The sequence below is a fragment of the Egretta garzetta genome, unplaced genomic scaffold (genome assembly GCF_000687185.1).
Source record: "Egretta garzetta isolate BGI_Z169 unplaced genomic scaffold, ASM68718v1 scaffold353, whole genome shotgun sequence".
Lineage (NCBI taxonomy): Eukaryota > Metazoa > Chordata > Aves > Pelecaniformes > Ardeidae > Egretta > Egretta garzetta.
In genome coordinates this window covers 960,292-980,574 of record NW_009259307.1, presented here as the reverse complement: position 1 = coordinate 980,574, position 20,283 = coordinate 960,292, and the positions used below count along the sequence as shown (strand labels likewise).

The window sequence follows — 20,283 nt, the reverse complement described above, 5'->3', positions numbered from 1 at the left end:
CGGCAACGTGTGCTTGCAGCCCAGAAGGCCAACCATATCCTGGGCTGCATCAGGAGAAGCATGGCCAGCAGGTCGAGGGAGGGGATTCTTCCCCTCTACTCTTCTCTGGTGAGGCCTCACCTGGAGTACTGCATCCAGCTCTGGAGCCCTCAGCACAAGAAGGACATGGAAGTGTTGGAGCGGGTCCAGAGGAGGGCCACAAAAACGATCCGAGGGCTGGAGCACCTCTCCTATGAGGACAAGCTGAGGGAGTTGGGCTTGTTCAGCCTGGAGAAGAGAAGGCTGCGGGGAGACCTGATTACGGCCTTTCAATACCTAAAGGGAGCCTATAGGAAAGATGGGGAAAATCTTTTTAGTAGGGCCAGCAGTGACAGGACAAGGGGTAATGGTTTTTAACTAAACCAGGGTAGGTTTAGACTGGATATTAGGAAGAAATTCTTTACAATGAGGGTGGTGAAACACTGGAACAGGTTGCCCAGAGAGGTAGTGGAGGCCCCATCCCTGGGAACATTCAAGGCCAGGTTGGACGGGGCTCTGAGCAACCTGATCTAGTTAGCGGTGTCCCTGCTCCTGCAGGGGGGTTGGACTAGATGACCTCTAGCGGTCCCTTCCAACCCCAAACATTCTATGATCCTATGATTCTATAATCTCCACATTTGTTGGTCTCTAAAGTGATGGCCAGTTTGTCCTTGGTTTAGCAAAATCATTTTTACCAGAACTATCACCTAGAACATATTTTACCTACAACAGCTGAAGGACTCCCTGAGCTATCAAAATGCACAGGTGTCTCCAGTAGACCATGCCCATGAGTCTTTGTAATTTCTACAAAAACCTGTAATATCCAATCAGTTTTGAATGTGGATACCTTTGTCTTTCAGGAGAGTGGTTTTTGTTGTCTGTTTTACTGCAGTGCAATAGACAGTTTCTGTGCAACAATTTTTATAGCTTATTTTTTTTTCTAAATTACTATGATAACTTGTTTACATTCCTCCTTTCCATAGCTAATCCTGTGACCATGTGTGTTATAAGACACTATAAACTGCTGAGCAAATTAGACTGATGAGAGAATTAACTGTCAGGACATAAAGGAATAAGGCTATATTCCATAGCATCCATTGGTGTCAACTTCCTCCATTTCTTGGTCTTAAGGATATTTATCATATTAAAAAAAAATCTCTTTGCTGTTGAACAATATCAGGCAGAACCAAACACAGGCAACATTCTTTCATGAGCGTGCAAATAGGAGCTTTTCATGATCCCTTCATGTTGAAACAGTTAAAACAAAAGCTAAGTGCATGACGGCCCCTTTTGGTCAGATTGTCCGTTGGCTCAGGCTATTAAACCAGCTCATAAGGGAGCTTTCTGGTCAAAAAGGCAGCTGGCAATGCACGGATGTCAGAGCTTGCTGTCCTCTATGCTACAGATGAGTGGGGTTTTCATTTTGTATTTGTTCCTTCATTTGTAATTGCTCCTCAATATAATTTTTTTTCAGCTGACAGTCAGTGGGATACATTTCTAGAAATACAAACTTAGAATTGAAAACTATGTCATGTCATTATATATTTGTAAGAGTTTAAATATCGCCATTTTCTTCTGGAACTGAGTTCTCATTACAAAATGCAAACATTGCCTAAGACTTCTGAGTCCAAATTCTGCCTGCCCTGATGCCTGTGGAGGCAGAACATGCCCAACAGGACATACAGGGTGATTTATTAGGTTGCTAGTCAAGTGATAATTCTCAATTTGAAAGCCAGTGCATCTGGAATCGTTGCTCAGCACCAATTTGATACTAATTCCTGCATCAGAAGGGTCTGTAATATTTGGCAACAATCTATTGATTTCTTTCTGACTCATGCAGAACTAATTTTCAGTTACACAAATTAGAGAGGAAGAAAAGGGAAAAAGAACCCTTAAATGTTGTTCATTTCTTTTGGCCATTTCTTTGATCCGTGTTTTTTATCTGAAAGGAAAGTGGTGTGTCTAATAGGGAACAGTAATATATTATGAAACAGTCAGACTTAAAAATCTTGTTAGGCAATCACTACTTCAGCAGAATGAAATGCTGTTGCAACAGGAGGAAAATTATACACCAATTATTTATCCAGTCAAGAAAAATTATGCCCCATAACATCAAAGGCTTCCATTTATGAAATAATAGAGAGAGGGCAATTCCTATTCTTTTAGCAAGCCAGGGATTTATTCATCTGAAATGCAGTAGGCCAAGAGTTTGGGACCTTATTTAAGATTGTAATCCCACAGCACCACATGTAGTCTACGTGACTGGTTCTAGGAACAGTCATGAAAAAAATAGCTGTGTAATGTTTATGCAGATTTAAATTAGTTATTATAAGTAATTAACTCATCCTGTTTCTTATTATCCTTTAAATAATGTTTTCCTCATTATTGGAAAAATATTTTTTCAGGCTGCCTATTCCCAGCTCATGTATTTGTTTGTTCTCTGTGCTTTTCCTAATCTTCAATAATTCTCCTTATTTTGATAAACTTTGGAACTTTCCCCTAATATTTCCCCTTGCACCGGTTTCTTTTTTTGAAAATTCCTCAACAGTTGTATCTAACCAGAAGAAACATGCAAAGCAAAGTGTCTGAGATGGTGGCAATTTTGAACATCCTTTTTTTTAATAGTAGGTCAGATTAACAGTCTTCTGTATGTATCAGGCTTACTGAAACTTGAAAATGAAGTCCTCTCTCTTTTATCTTTGGCACAAATTCCAAGGGAATGAATATGCAGAGTTAGCAGGACAGAAGTGTTAAAATCTGAATCATCTCTTATTCCATCAAGTGCTTCATGAAAAAGGTTAGGACATGAGAAAATGATTTAACAAGGAAAGGTTACCTGGAAATGAAGCAACGTTGCAGAGCTCTTCCAGAAAAAAAAAAAAGCCTGGGAATATGTAACGGGGAGGAGAGGGGAATTTTTTCAAGCACAGAAAACCCGCCAAGACTCCCAATTTTTTTCTTCTTATGTCTTGTTTTCCCATATTTTGGTTTTGACAGAAAGCCTGAGTAAAGCTTGCAGTGCTTTGCATTTGTCTACACCATGTTTGGTGCGTGACAGCCACTGCATGCCCTTGCAAGTATAACCCGTGAACCAGGGTGCGATCCTAGCCAATGTGGGAGCCTAGAAAAAAAAAAAAAATAGTAGTTCCAAGCTCTGAGCAGCTCTGTTAGAGATTCATGCTGAGGGCTTACCACTAAATCCCCCAAATTCCCCCTGGTCATACAAACTAAGGGCAACTGGGATTCAGTTGATATTCCCTTAATGTAATGGGTGTCTAACAGAGGCACTTCAGTCAGGTCTATCACATGGAGTCTAAAAACACTGTAAGTAAATTAAGTTTTTAGCTCTGGATGCAGGTAGGTAGGATATAGGTGTTATGTCACAAGATGGGGTTTTTGTCTGTAATAATTTGACATCCTACATCTGCCATTTAAATCCTCCATTTCTTATATATGGCTGAAACAAAAACAACTGACAGCAAAGGAAAGCTGAGATTTATTTTCAGAATTTCCAGAAAATAAGTATTATTTTTAAATTATTGGGCTGGAATAAGAAATGCATTCTATATGAAGATAGTATCAAAAGAAAATGATGTTTCATTACTTAGTTCCTCCAGCAGTCTTCCTCCCTTCCTTAATGAAATGGAACAGTCTATGCCTTTATCACTTCTTCCATTTAATCTTGTTAATGCAGTCTGTTAAGACTCCACTTTTGCAACAGCACAGGTGTAACTGTGAATAAGTAAGGTAGTCGGAAGAATACTGTTCTGCTTCTAGGACTCTTACTTATTTACGACAATATGTGTGATATTCAACCCAGAATAAAAACTGATGCAACTGGTGAGTTGAAACATTTTTCTTCTTCGCTTCCTTAACAATAATGAGGCATTCCAATGAAGAATAAATAGGGAAATATTAATAATGCTATAGCAAATCTATCCTTGAGAAAACTACACTTGGAGTTTTACTAAAGATTAATTCTTCCTACTGTGTTAAATGATGGCAGATTAAATTGGTAAGTAGACAGTTGGGAAGTATAACATTTTTTCAACAGCAACAGATGCAAATCCAAGAATATCTCCAGATGATTTGATTGCTTTTCAAAAGATGGGGCAAAGATTTTAAAATAAAAATGTGCAAAAGTGAAAATCAATAGTGATGATCAAAAATATTACTGAATTCAAAAAGCTCTAAGAATGGAACATCAGAAGCATTGCAGAGTCATTTCAGACTGAAATCACTTTTATTATTTGTTTGCTGTTGCCTATGTCTCTTGTCATTTTGCCATGTAGGAGTTATATTGTGCCTAATATATGGGAGACGGTATTGTAAGGACAGTGATCCAGGAAAGTGGATGGGAAATTATTCCATTGACTGTGATGACAGTTACATAAAGTCCCAGACAGTGCAAGTTAGATCCTCTTTTTTGCTGCACTGCTATAACTCTACTTGAGTGTGTTGAATTACTCCAAATTTACTCAGTGCAAGTCAGAATCAAAATCTATACCAGCAGAAACACATTTCCTCATCCCTTCTTTTCCTTGGGCAGCCAGCTTGCTTGATGATTTTCTGTCTTAGAAGAAAAAAAAGAAAGGCAAAGAAAAAAAGCAACTCTAATTTTTAAGAAGGCTTTTGCTACTGAATCATGCTCATTAACAAAGATAAAGAAATAAACTATGCTTATGTATTCTTCCCTCTCAACTTTTCCTAGAGCATTACATTTAGCTATTTTGGCAAGAAGCTTTAAGCTGTAAAACATTTAACATTAAAAGCTGCATTAATTAGTGGTTTATCAGCACTGCAAATATACAATATATTTAGCTTGCTAAAATGCTTTGGGTTTTTAAGTTGCATTGTGCCCTGTGGTTCACCAAAGTATTGTTAATCAAAGTATATGACTGTAATAGCCAAAGCAGCTAAAATTTTCCTGAAGATATCTTGCATAAGGCAGTCAGAAAACAGTATAATTAAGCATTTTTAATTGTAATGGACAAATAGATTTACAGAGATTCCAGGAATGAGAAACATTCCATGAAATAGGAGTGTTGAGGGTCAGGGGGAAAAAGCAAGGAAGTTTTCAAGAATTTTACGTATCAATGTGCAAAATAACCCTTTGTACTCCCCTGTTATGCCATTCCCTCAGCTTCATTCATGGCCCACACTCAGTAGTGCTTGATATTCTGTATGCAGGACTTCCTGAAAGTCCTTTGGCTTTTCTGTAATTAAATGTACATGTTCAGATGACTCAGTGTATACACTTCTTCACTGGTTAGTGCTGTGCTACGTTTTGTGCTGAGTATTCAGTATTAGATAAAGAAAACTCCCAGGACTAAATTTCCAGAAATGTAACTATTGTGACATTTGCTTGCTACAATAAGTGATGCGACTATAAAAAATAATACTGGGGATGTAATATTTGGAGGAAATTGAGGATATGATCAATTAATGTAATTAAATGTTGCAAGCATGCATATCCAAATAAATAGAAACAGGGGTGTTTTGCTAATAACAGTGATGTGGTATAGGCAATCAGTTATGTTAACCTGACAAATAAGGTATTAGGCTAATTGATAAAGTAAAAGAAACATTATTTTATCTTATAGGTGTTTTCCACAGCAGAATACTTACCATATGAAACATATCCTTGTTACACATCATTGTTAGATGTGAAAGGGTTTTTTTCTGTATCTTCTCTATAACATAATATGTGTAGAAGAGAGATAAAAGTTGAAAAATAACATTTTTCAAAGTTTGCAAAGGCCATTAGGAACCACCAAGTGTGCTTTAACATTGTCTTTAAGTCATTTTAAGTCACATTGTCATAACTTGTGAAGAAAAATGGTATCTTTGGGTACAGTATCCCAAAAGGTAATGTTTAACATAGCTGTAACAATGGATGCAAAAGAAAATAAAATTTGTTTTTTAAAGGTGCACATGGACTACAAAATTATTAGACTTTTTATGTATGCTACCACATGTAATTTCTGGACATTGAAGGGCTTTTTTGTTCCTACTAAGGCTGAGATTTTAAACATGGCTTTTTTTTTTTTTTAGACAGTTTGATTGTTATCTTACATGTTTCCAAAAGAAGAAAGCATTTGAAATTCTCTGAGTATTTCATAATTTGCAGACAACTTTTACATGAAGTATAAATAGTGAAAAAAATAATATTTGAGAGGTGGGACAATAGAAGAATGTTCTGACCCAGTTGTTACATTCTCTGAAGCTGCATTCTTTGTAGGTCCAGCAGCTCTATTTTGTGTTTATCCACAGATTGAACAAACTACCTAAATCCTTAATCGTTCACAACACACTGTAATAGTGCACTACTAACACCCACCCCACATGACGTTGCTGTTTCTTACAGCTGTCCATCCCAGGTGTTGGTGCAGCCTTTCTTCCTTTTATCAGAGCAAGTGCTTGAAAAGCAGTCTGGAAAACAAACAGTTGTAGAAGAGGAGTTAAATAGCCTCCAGTTACACAGAGGCTGGCTTCAGGGTCTGTTTAGTGGCAACTGAGTCATGAATATCCCAACTGCTGTGTCAGCTGGTTCTGTGTGGAGACCTGAGCTGTGCAACGGTCTTCATTTCCCTTGATGATTTTGCATGGCATCAGATTCTGGGTCAGCTGCAGTCCCATAGCAAGGAGCTGGAGAAGAGGGTGCTGTCACAGACAGAGTTAAGAACAAGCCCTATGCCTTCCTTCCACTGCAAGCTGAAGTCCATTTCCACCCCACCCCAGAAAGCAGTAACACCAGCTGGGTGTGAGGAACAATAAGGTCATGTGTGATCCCACATCCTTGAAAACAAAAGGTCTTCAGAGCCTGTGTCTGCAGCATCTCTCTTTGTGCTGCTGGGCTTTGTTACTGTACAGCAGTGAGCTGTGCATGTCTAACATAAAGAATTCCCACTAAGGTGCTGAGTACTGTATGACAATTTCAGCCAGCTCTCAACAGGCAAGATGGACTGTAAATATTCATCATGCTATCTGGGCTCTTTGCTTGCACAGTTCACTAGTCCATTTGTCCAGAAGAGAAAAAAAATAGCCATGGATTGTTGTCTGTCAGAAAACAATAACTCAGAAAAACTGGGCACACTCTGAGTAGCTTTCTGAGTAAAGACAAGTAAAGAGGGAAAAGAATTCATCCTGCTGAGTGCCCGCTACACTGCAAACAATTTAAGTGAATCATCCGCAAATTATGATAAGTAGATTGGCAGAGTAAATACTAAGTGTACTTCTCAGAGGAAAGAACTTTGTGTATGCAATGTATTTGCTGTATAGGCTGCTATTTTTTGAGCAAGTGCACATTTACTGTGTAGAGAATTAGAAAACATGGTCATCACTGCTCAAATAGCCACCCTGACCAGCTTATGTAAACACTAGCTAAAGCTGCTGGAGATTATTTGCAGAACATTGGATCTGATGAGCTCAAATATGAGATAGCTTGGGTAGTATAATATTTGGGATTACCATAATAATCTCTTTAGGGAAAGTGTGCAGTATCAGCAGAACCATTGCTGGAGTCTTTGAGGGAAGTAGAAACTGTACAGTAATAATTCTGCATTTATTATACACTTAAATCTTTCCCTGTGAATAAGGCAAGTTTCTGAGCTCTTTATGGGGCCCAAGCTAAGGCTTTGAGAATTTAATTAAATATCTCTGATTTGAACTCACCTATGGAGCCCAAATCTTCGGTTTGGCAACCTGTTTTTGTTGTGTGGTAACTTGTTTTACTGTAGCACCATCCTTTGAAGTTGCACACATAATTTCCATGCATATGAGCTACTAGGGAAAAGAGTTCATAGATTAATACAGAGAAGTCTATGCTGAGAGGCAATGAAAATGCTTCTGTACAGGTTTACTGAATGCCAGGTGAGTTGTCAAAGTTTACTGGTCTTTTGACCCTTTATGAACTCTTTGAGCACAGCCTTTCAGGGCTCAAGCTTTGAGCCATAACTTCTGGCAAGGATGCTGATTTTCATCTTTTTGGATCTGGACACTGGGCTGTACTTTGTGTCAGCTATCCCCACCCCGCAGAGGACATGGACAGTTCTGCTCCTCTTCTGCTGCCTTCCCTGTCTGTGAACCATCCCCACGAAAGTCTGGGACAGCCTTAAACACTTGGGCTTCTTGTGCACTTCAACCACCCTGTCTTGTCCAAAACAAAGAAACAAACAAGCTGCTAGGTAGCAATCTCTCTGCCTTTGGCATCTTCCTAACCTTTTTTGGTGTTTCATTGAGTGCTGCGCTGTCGTTCTTGGCAAAAAAAGCTGCACAACTTCTATTTGGAGTCCAGGAAACAGCATCACCACCACTGTCTTGCAAAAACCCCATGGAAATCCAGATTTTCTGTTAATTTACATATGTTTTTAACTCATTAAAATCATCACTTCTGCATGAAAAAAAAAAGACTAGTAATCCAAAATAACTATATCAATTATCTCACAACATCATGTCACTGCTCTTAAGACTCTTATGGTTCTCTTGCTCACAACTGCCTTTGCTCCACAGAGAATTATCCAACCTTGCAAATCTTGCAGCTTTTCTAATTGATTAGCATAATGAAATTCAGCTCTGAGCAATTATCCTTCACCTGTTTTGGGCTTGAAGTCCTTTGCTTCTGTCTAAGGTGTGATAAAAAGCTAGGGGTCCGAAAGCATTTCCTTTTAAGAGAATGTATCCCTTGGTCTAATAAAAGATACTGCATCTATCCAAAAATCTCATCTCATCTATATCCTTGGACCATCACAAGCATAGCAACTTTCTACTATCCATAAATTGTTAAATAACATTGCTAGATCCATTGTAATTACACTCAGAAAAGGAGAGAAAGGGCATTTGAACAAAAATATTTTTTATTTCTGTTCTTATTGCAATGGGAAAATGCTGTTCTATTGCAATTTTTTTTTTTAATAATTTCACCTTCTCTGCTTTCTCTAAAGGCAGAAATCTGTGCAGATCATTCTTTCCAGACTTGTTCCAAAATTAGGATGTAACAGCAAAATATAAAAAGATCAGATAATAAGCGCAGTTTGGATGTTACCTTTAGCTGGGGAGCAGCCATAATAATTTGTACTCATATTACTTCATCTGTCTATTTCAAAGCATTTGACAATGGTCTGTAAACATTATAAAGGCTGTGAAACCGATACAATATTCTTCCAAAGTATATATCTACAGTGCAGATACAAACATGTTTCCTTCATGTGCAAAACCTGCAAAAAGGCAAATATGTAGCATGTAATTTTGAAACTTTTCATCAGTCTACAGATATTGTCATGCATTTTTCTAACGTTTGCTCTTACCTTTTCTTTTAAAAAATAAATTTTAAATGTACACAACAAGGAGCACAGGATAACTACATAAATACCTTTTTTCCCATCAAAAAAACTTGAGGTTTTAAAAGGTTCTTTTCCAATAGTCTTTAGAATATCCATGCAATAAATGGCAGAGTTGATCTGTAAGAACAGTTGATGTACAATTCAGTGCTTTTTCTTTTTTTTTTTTTTTTTTTCCACTGGAAAATCAAAAAAGAGGAAGGGGAAAAGAAAACACATCACTAAAAAGCTTCCAAGTGACATTGATTATAAGCTGAAAAAACTTCGGTTAGAAGTGTGAGACCATGAAAGAAATCAGAGCTGACAATTGCATGGATTTATGGGAAAAACAATCTTTTTAGCAGTAATCTATCACTTTTCTATTTTGAGCAATGATCAGATTTGTCAATATCCAACATCCAGGACTACCACTTAACTTGAAATTCATGACAAGTTTCTACAGATTATGTACAGATCAAACCTAGTCTTTGTGCTAAGTGAGACATATAGATATAAAAGAACTGCTGCTTCTGGGGAATTTATATGTCTCTGCATGTGAGCTGTAGGACTGATGTGTGTGGGAATCATCAGCCTTGCCGCACATGCAGAGAGGGCCCTGGGCAGAGTGGACCTGACGGTCTTCACAGCTCTAACAAAGTCCAGGGTCCAGACTCACAGTCAGAGTTGTGTGTATCACTGTGCAAAAATGCTAATATTTTATGAAAAAGTTATTTTCCTGGGTGAATTCCATCATATCTGCTTACTCTAATGGCTTATTTGGAGTATGGCTGACAGCAAATGGATCTACAGACACATTAATTAACATTAGCTGGCATTAATTAGCTTGCTGAGATATTGCTAACTATGTAGCTCTCACTGTATGAGGTATGACAGAGGCTGGAAAACATAACTAGCATCCTCAGCTGTATATTTGCAGATTATTAAATAAAAATGCAAAGCACCTGAAGGTCTTACTGTGAAGCCACAGAATATCTAATCCAGCGGCAAAGGGGGTACCAAGACCTAGTTGGCAGCCTAACTTATAATGGAAACTTCTACTGATGGTAACGTGCAAGGAAGAAGCCTGTCTTACAGTTGTTAGGATAAAAAAAGCAGAGTTGGCAACTAGATAAAAATGCTGAATATATTTAATTTGAAATCACTTAGGGATACAAACATGAAAGTGAACTGGGCCAATATACTAGCATTTTTCAAAGAACTCCAGCTTAAGGATGATGGGAATTCTTGGAAGGTGAAGGAGCTGCTTTTTTTGATATCGGTTCTCTGATTAGCCTTGATGTTTCCAAGTGCAATCCCTCCTGGATCAACAAATTAGAGAGAGGACTTCCTCTTCAAAGTTCATGCCCAGCATGCCTTAGTATCCTCTTTTGATCAAGAACTAAATATTGAAAGCTCCAATCTTTTTTCCCCTTGGAAACAAAGCTACAGGTCTGGGAGATTATAGTCCTGTCTCTCCTGAATGAAGTTCCTCAGATGTTAAACTGAGATTATATAAAACATGAGCTTTGCTTTTTTTCTTGTTAGACAGCATATGCATGTGAGTGGCATTCCTCACAAATACACAATGGACATATTAGCTGCCTTGTTGACTTTTGTCTTTGTTTCAAGAGGAATTCAGCAGTGTACCTCCTTCCAGATTTATTCCTAATTTCACCAATATAACAATTCTTGAGACATGATTATTGCCCTACTTTTAGGATAATGAATTTTGTGCCTGTGAGTAAATTTTTTGCTCGTAAAAAAAGAGCAAAAAGGCAGTTCAGTGTACTTTTTTATTCCTCTTGGAGCAACATTCGAGAAAACAGCTAATGTTTGGTTTGAAGACAGTTTTAAGTACATATTTGTTTTTATCAAGGTGTTCATTACAAATGTATGAGGTGATTTTGTATTTGCTTTGTTAATAGGATTCCACCCTTCTTCCTGTTGTCCTGAGAGCATGAATTAGGTTCCAGGTGGTAAGCCCAGCACCTGTGGATTATTATTACTAGTCATGTAGAATTAATTAATTAATTTCCCTTGTGGCATTCTAATTTGTAGGGTGCCATATAAAACTAGAGGCAGTTCCCAGCCCCAACGAACTTAAGTGCAAAATAAGAGATGAATACCGCAGAGAGATAAGATGACCTTGTGTCCTTATGAGAGAAGCTATGGTTGATGATAAGGAGCAACCACAATGCAGCACATATCCAAACATTATAAGTGTTTTGTTAGACATCCGCTTGATGGTGGTTTTGCAGGCTTTTACTGAGTGATACGTCTCAAGACAGGATGAAAACTGAATGTGCTTGTTGAAAAATTGGACAAATGGACAGTTGAGACCTGTGTTATTGCTTGAAAAGAGGCAGGAGCCATTATTCTTATTCGCGTTATTAAAGTTGATGGATAAGAAGGCAAGTGGAAGGACTTTAGAAGTGGAGATAAGTAGTTTTGCTCTTAGATCCTTCCTCATGTTTACTACATTGGGAGAAAATAAGTTCTATTTCTGCACTGCTGAAAGTTACCATTATGCCAGTTCCACTATTATTAGTTCATTCCATTTTGCCTCAGTATTCAGGAAGCAGTACTGAATCAATGCATTTTATACTTGTAAGGAATTCAGAAGCGAGCTGCTTATTTTATAATAGCTATAAAGAGAGGTAGGATATACAGGTCCCTAAATGGTTTGTTGGTCTAAGAGGAGAAGGGGAGAAGAAAAACAACATAAAATTATAGGCAGCTGAACAAAGATACAAAGTGAAAAAGGTGTAGTAGCCTCTGACAATCATTAAATCTGCAGAAGAAACCTGGTACACTGGGTGTTAATTACAGTAATTCAAGATGTTTCTGGGAATACAGTGGCTTCTTTTTCGTCTGGCCTGTACAATTAACAACTCAAGCTTTCTTTTATGAATCCTTAAATTGTTCTGCTGTCTTATGAACAAAAAGAAATGCCTAGGAGACAGTAGCAGAGTCTACTTTTCCAAACTTCTTCAAATGCCTTCTGTGTCCTAAAGATGCTGCCTTTTTGGTGAGGTCTCTAAGGAGCCATGGTAGCAATTTCCTAGAATAAGGGTTTGAATTAACCAATGAGCCACAAGTCTAAAGAATTTATTTCATATTAATTGAAACCTGGAGCCTTAGCATTTAGTGACCTGGTCCACAAATATTTACCGCTAATATAGCACTTATAATAGCAAGCTATGCATGGAATTATTGGTTGCTTACAATAACGAGTACTGTGCTAAATGCAACGAGTGTCACAGGATCAGTTCTTCTGTCCCTGTTCCTGTCGCAGTTACAAACTGCCTGTGCAAGCCACATTAAAAGTACCTTCATATTGTTCTGGGTTTTTTTTTTCTTCCTTTGTCTTGTCTTTTGCTGAAGATCTCCTCACATTCCCACTGTAGTTCCTGCCTCTGAGATTGACATTGTCTTTGGTGCTTGTCAACATAAGGCAGTGCGTGGTCCCAGAACTTAGCCTTGCTCCCTCCACATGACTCTCAAGCAGAGACCTGTGAGCAATTACTCAAGCTAGCCTCTCAAACAGGAGTACCTGGAGGTGCATGTTTAAATGTTTTAATTATCTCAGTGGGGATAAAGCCTAGGAATTTTTGAGAAGGACCAACCTAGCAAAATTGCCAAGGAACTGCAGATGCTTTTCTGTAAGGAATTCCCTTCTTTTTTATGTGACTATCATGCCAGGATGACTAATACATATTAGTTTCTTAAGAAGGGAGGGAAACTACCACCACCTAGATCATGAAAAAAAAAAATGGGATACATCCCAAAAATTGTGGATGACATAGGAAATTGTATTTCTAGATATGAACTGTCTTAAGTACAAAGGCAGGCAAGATTTTGGTTATGGGTTATCTCCATCCAGAACATATTAACAACAAATCGCTATTTTCTACAATAAAATTAATTCTATCAATCCTGGATTAGGAGCAGTTTAAAAACTGATTTGCTTGCCTAAGCCTTGCCTAAAAATATGCTTGATCAGAGACAGCATCTCAGGCAACTGAGCTTACAGTGGGGAACTAAAGTCTCTTTAGCCATCCATGAATGTCCCTCTTCCCTGGTTCCTTTGGAACATGGGTCCCAAGGGAATAGTTACTTAACTTTCCAGAGAGGAGGGTCCACTTGCATTCACCTTGTGGAGTTTCCCTTGGTAGGCCTCTCCCTAAGTGGGGGGCTAGGGGAGTAGAGGATGCAATGCACCTTTCAGTGGTAAGTGTGATGGCTCCGCAGGACATGGTTCTGAGTTTTGGTTGTTTAACCCCATGGTGGTAGGAGGGTAACTCTTAGGAAACTCTTGGCTTCTGCTAAGAGTGATAAATGATAACAATAGGTAGAAATGGGAAAAAATCTAGACTGTATCATTACATTGTCACAGCATCCACTGTACAAGTGTGCTTAGTGCAGTCATTTTTAAGTACCTTTTTTTTTAAGCATTTACAGCCTTTTTGAATGCCCATGGGTTTGAAATGGGATGCTCTTCTTAGGATGAGCATCTGGACAATAATCTTATTTCCCTGTCTCCCAAACCACTTTGCAGTTGAATGTGTCCAGTTAAAGTACAGACAGTAGGTCTGTACTTATGCTTGGGGTAGGCATACTACACAGACTCTCAGTTTTGCTACCCAAGGATTTGATGAGTGATTTGTGTTGCAGAGAACTGCTGCTATTGTTGCCCTGGGAATGGAGGAAACACATCTACCAGGAGTACTGATCCTTACCAAGCGTGATGCTACTTCCAACTGGCAGAAGAACTGCAGGGAGGCATGCATCCCACATAGGAAAACAAATAAAAGGGGAAGAAAATAGGTTTTCTATTTCTTCTCAGTGAATCTGGCTAGAATAAAGGCACAATCCTTCCCTACATTACAGAGTATGCACTCTTACAGTGTCATCAAAGGAAACACACACAGGATTCAGAGTAGTTGAGGGAAGCAAATGGCTATGTTAGCAAAAGAAAAAATACATGGAAGATAGCAAAATATGTTTTCCTTCCCTGAATTAAATAACCATTACATTTATAAAAGGATCTGAAGCATATCCATATTCAAACATTTTCAGATAGTACCTGCCCCTCCCAGCACAGAGCCACTGGCTACTTAAATTGTCTGCCTCAGCCTTGCCTTCCTGTGAACTGATGCTGAAGCAAATGGCTTGAAGAGAAGGAGAGGTTAAGCAATCATTTGCAAGCCCGTCTCTGCCAGCAGGATTGGCATCTTTGTGTGTCTTGAAGCCATAATCTGAAGGATGTGAAAACTCCATCACCTCTACTGCTTTGAAAAATGCATCAAAATATATCATGTAATTCTACCTCAACAAAATGAAAAGTCGTGAATATTTGCAATGCATAAACAAGAACAATCTAAGTAATATTTAGGACCCCAATGACTGTCATTAGAAATAATGATAATGAAATTAACAAATAAAATCAAAAAAGAACAATATGAGGAAAAAAATGCTAATCATGAGATATCTTGAATTGTTGAAGAGTTTTGTGGGTCATGGTACAAACTACATAATGTGAAGCAATTAAGACTTGCCAAATCAAAGCATTCAGAAACACACAGTACAATAAGAAGCAGTTCTATATTGTCAGGGGGGTGAACAGGCTACCTACTGACTAGCTCTAGTTTTTAAGATCTTCATTTCAGCAAGAAAGAAGTGAAATAGAATTATGTACCCAAAATATTTGTCTTCTTTTCTCTTTCAGCACAAATTGAAGTGATACCATGCAAAATTTGTGGTGATAAGTCCTCTGGAATACACTATGGAGTCATCACATGTGAAGGCTGCAAGGTATGAGATTTTAATACAGCATAGTCATCAGCATCTGCATTAGCCTCAGGCATCTGTGTACAATAATACACTCTTACACGCTTTCAAGCAAGTGGTGCCAAAGGCTGTAAAGCCTGCTGCTGATATGGATGCATTTCATGCCTAATTTTACTAGTTGCTTTCTTTTTCATCAAATAGTCTTTAGAGTTACCTCCTCGTTTGAAACATGAATTAATCACATCTGATGCAGTGTAAGTGCTGATGCAGAGGCTAGCAACTGTAAGTCACACCTGTTCTACCTCAAATCAGCTTGAGAGATGGATTTCTTGTCTTGTTTCCTATACAATTCATGCAGCATTAAAAGTCGTGGCAGTATCTCAGTTCGACATCTTAAGTGCTTACAGGTGTCGGTTTGGTCCTATTTTATCCCCTTTGCATTCTCTGTAGGCCAAATTGTAATCTCCAAAAGAAAAAATGCCTTACATTATTAATAGTTTAAAAGGGTCCTTTGTCTTCTTCCTTATAGGCTCCAGCATATGGCAATTGCTGGGAACTGGAGGTTAAAAAAAAAAAAAAAGGCAAAAACCCCTTCCATTCTGCTTAGTCATGTTAACTTATTATCCCAGGCATTAGTTCAAACAACACAAATCAGACCCCAAGCCAAGAGAAGAAAGGCTTCAGTTTTCAACGTTAAAAATGCCCTATGGTTTTATTATCTAAGGCATTATATCATTACTCATGGAAAACTGGGATTTCATACTACATGTTGGTATTTCAGCTCTGAGTGTAAATGTGAAATTGCAAAGATGGAGAGGCAGCATCTCTGATTTCTTCTATGTGTAAACACACCAACTGGTACATTTGAAAGTGGGTGCATATTTGTAGAGTGAAATAGCACATCTGTATTTATTTAATATTCTGTGAAATTTTAGAACATCTGAAAAATCTGAAAATTTGGGTGCACCCATTCCCAAAAGAAAGCTTTTAATGCCAGCACACTGAGAAGCCATATAATGTCAAAGATCAGATTTCCTTCAGAAACATTAACAAATGTAAATGGAACAACCCGCAGTGTGTCAATGTCTTATTGTGGCCCTGGACTGGAAGTGAGCATCTTCTTATGACGGTAACATGAAACAGGATTAGACTAATTGGTATGATACCTCAAAATTGGCACAAAAGCTACAGGAGAAAAATGCTTCAAGCAGAAAAACATCTTCTTTTCTCGGTACTCAGCGCCCACAGAGCAGTTAGGAGTAGGCTCTCTTGTAGATGTGATTAGGGTTAATTCTGGCCCTTGTGTGTGCCTCAGGAGGAGATGATACCCCTCAGCTCTGTGTGTAGACTGCTTATTGAGATAAAGAGCTTCTCTTCCTCTTACGACAGTTTTAACCCTATTGTTTTTGTGCCAGTTTTGCAGTATCAGATCAATTAGTCTAATCTTGTTTTGTGAGCCTGTTGTGAAAAAAGTTGTCAGTTTTCACATCAGGCCCTATGGGAGGCATCTCAGGCTGTCAGAACTCTCTTTTAAGGTAAGCACTATCTCGGGCAGTGCAACTCTGCTCTTCATTGCCCAGCAATTAAATACCTATTTGCTCAGCCCGCTTACTAATAATTTGTCATTTCTGGCTCCTTTTGGCTGAATGAATGCGTTAGAAATCCAAATTAATTAAGAGGGAGACCATGTGTGGAAGAAAGAGGGGAGAACCACTCCACAAGCGTGCACACACGTTGAGCCAGGCACCAGACAGCCGCAGTGTTTCGGGACACAGCATCTGAGGATTGTACTGCCAGTGGCGGTGCTGCAGACTTCAAGGGATAGGAAATCCTTTAATTCTGTGTCCCTACATCAGCTATGCCGCTGCAAATGCATATTATAAGTGCTTAAGGAGCATCATAAGTATTACTGCTGTTCCGTGTGCATGCCTGCATATGCTGAATAACTTGCTGGACCCATTGAAGAAAATGGTGGCTCTGCCACTATCGTGAAACCTGAAGACAGATTCCCATCCCATCTGTCTCTGTGGCTCCTTCTTTCACTGAGAAGCCTTCCATCATCTCTCCTGCCTACCCCTAGAGCAAAGCTACTGCTGTTTTGTCATGATTTAGACAGTAGTTTACATGTCCATTTCCCTTCTCAGACTGACTGTCAGTGATGGATAAAGTGACTAGTTCAAGATGCAGAAAGACTTATTGTCAGTGTTGAGAATATTTCAGTCCGTAGCTCCTCAGTAATAATCTACATCCTGCTTCCCTCAAATGGAATTATTCTCAGTAAATATAGCCAATATTATATAAAGATACCCTAAAAATGAAATGAAAGGATTGTCTATACATTGTAAGAAAACATTTAGATCTTATGCAGGAGAAAGAGAGTACAAAAGTCTTGGAAAAATAAATTACCTGCTGTAGATTAATTTTATTATGTAACCCTTGATTTTTTTCCTAAGAGGGGCAAAGAAGGAGCAAACAAATTCTTCTGAGATGACATCAACCTTAATGGGAAAAAAACAGCACTACAGAATAAAGCACAGTCAATGCTAGATGGTTTTGTGGGTTTTTTTAACGTTATTTAATTCATTTGTTCTCTCAAATCCATATCCACATAGGAGCTGCTAAAATCTAAACCTTCAAACCAGAAAATGCTTTGCGTGTCAAAACCAAAACTGGCTGTAAAGTTCAGCAAACGAAGTTTGCAGTTAGCATCCATTAGCTGCAGTTATCTGCATATCTGCAGTTAGCATCGATTTAGCCTTAAATTAAACTCACCTCCACAGTTTCAGGAAACTTTTGGTCAGTCAGGATCAGGTGAGTCCCCACCACGTTTTTTCTGAGAGTTACCCTAAGGGACATCTGTATTCTCAAAAGTGAAAATCTTAAAACTTAATTAAGTTTTTAGATACACTATAATCACTGATAAAACCAGCATGGGCCAGATGAAGGAAGTCTCTTTACGCACAGCCTCAAGAACCAGCGCTGCTGGTGTCCTGGGTGCAACACCAATGCCTGTCACCTGTTGTTACTGACAGCTCACACCATCCTCACTGGGTTCGCCAGGACTTCAGTGAGGATTCAGGCACTACCTGTAGCAAGTGAATTGAGGCCTGTGGCACCGTCACCTTGTTGCTCCCCAACTCTCGCTCCCCCAAAACGCCTGGCTGCGGCGATTTCCATTCCTTGGTGATACCGTCTGTCAGCCTGTGTGGAGATAACATTGGTTGTGCCTGATAAATTAAGTCAGCTCTTGCTTTCTGGCTCCATTCAGAGATGTTTGCAAGCCAGCCCAGAAAGGTGCAACCACTTTGGCATCACTTCTGGTGACTAGTGTAACTGCACTAATGATGTTTTCTGCCCTTTTTCTCCTCATGGCTTCCTGTGGGTCTGGGCTGTCCTTCAGCTCTCCCACCACCCAACCGTGCAACTGCCTGCGTCTAGAGATGCCAAAGCAGCCAAGGAACTTCTCTTCTTTTGTTTCTCTCTCTCTGGACTTGCTGTTCCTCCTGGCCTTTATTTTACAGGAATGAAAATAATATCATGAAACATCTTCTCCCTTTCTCTTTCTCTCTCTAATCCTCACCCCCTGGTTTCATTCCTTTTGTCATCTCTGCCATTTCATGTCACTTCTACCATAACACTACCTCTCAGTGTTTGTAGCAGCTGGGAGCTCCTAAGGCCTTAGGTATGCGTTAATACTCTCCTAGCACTCTGATCTTTAGCCAAATAGCCCACAACTGCCCGGAAAAAACTTCTAGGAGATAGAATAACTACAGGTTTTTACATAGATAAAATGTTATATTCCATTGAAATGGAAAATGTCATTACTTTCTCATGGTAGTGTCTAAAGGTGTTGCTTTCTCCTTTGTGTGTTGGCTTTACTTGATACAGTCATTAAATCCTTGTGCTTTTGTCATGCTTGAATTTGAATTACTTTTCACTCCTGAAGTGTATGGTCCCTCCAGATCAGATCAACATTTGCCAGGTTAAATTGAACAGCACACTTCAGCTTCTAATGCTATGCATAGCCAGTGCCAGTTATTACCAGGCTCTTTCATTAAAGGAAGAAAACTGTCAGACCAAGTACTTTTTAAGTCATCTGTTTACAAATGCTGACAAGCTTTTCCTCTGTTAGGAGCAAGCGTTAGATGATACATGGTCATTGCACAATAAGAATGCATTCTGTAACATTATTGCATTTTAACAAAGTAGAATTACATTCTTCACAGAATAAAGCACAATTCTCCTTATTAGAAGTAAAATTTTTTTTAATTTCACTATACAAGGCCAACACATCTGAAAAGCCATAGCATAAGCAGCGTTGCACTAAATAAGAGTTTATTGCAGTCATTTACATGGTTCTCTGTGTGTGTGCGTGCACATATATGCGCATGGTAATACTCTCTCTCTCTTGCTGTCTTGCCCCTAGGGATTCTTTCGGAGGAGTCAGCAGAACAATGCCTCCTACTCCTGCCCAAGGCAGAGAAACTGTTTAATTGACAGAACCAACAGAAATCGTTGCCAACACTGCCGACTGCAGAAATGTCTTGCCCTGGGAATGTCTCGAGATGGTAAGGAGTCAGATTCCTGCTTCACACTTAAACCCTTTGAAACTCTTCTTCACTACTGACTTACTTAAACTCCCTGTAGATTTCTGGAAAAAGAGAGAGGAGAAGCTCCTTGCTTTGTAATGCACGCACTGTGAGACACAGATCTTTGCCATTCGGTTAACAAAGGAGGCTATTTTCATGAGAGTGGTATTAGTTTGGAACAGAGTCAAAAATGAAATGTGTTCTGATCAAAAGCACAAAAAAGTCACCTCTGGAGAGTTGGATTTATATTCCAGCTTATATAACCTCTTATATTAAACATTAACATTTGTCTTAACATTAAATATTGATGTGTGAAAGTATGCTTTTCCTTGAGATCTCTAAAGGTCTGTGACAGTAAATAGGCAGTTAAGAAGAAATTTACACCTTGATAGCATGAGGGGTTTCTGTTTGTTTTATTCAGAGGACTTGACCAAATATTTTGCATTGCTAAAAAACCATTTCTTTCACCACTGCATTGCCCCTTGTCCCTCTCTGCGTCTACAGAAGAAATGTTTTATAGTTTAGCACTGAAAATGGACACTACTCCAGAGGAAAACTCCACAGCGTAT

General features: G+C 38.8%; 1 protein-coding gene across 1 annotated transcript in view; it reads left to right on the top strand.

The window, feature by feature from the left end:
- The window catches only part of RORB (RAR related orphan receptor B), a 91,524-nt gene that overhangs the window by 30,609 nt on the left and 40,632 nt on the right, over positions 1–20,283 (top strand). Inside the window, 2 exon segments of the mRNA XM_009636115.2 lie at positions 15,024–15,149; positions 19,552–19,693. Coding sequence (XP_009634410.2) covers positions 15,024–15,149; positions 19,552–19,693 — 268 coding nt within the window.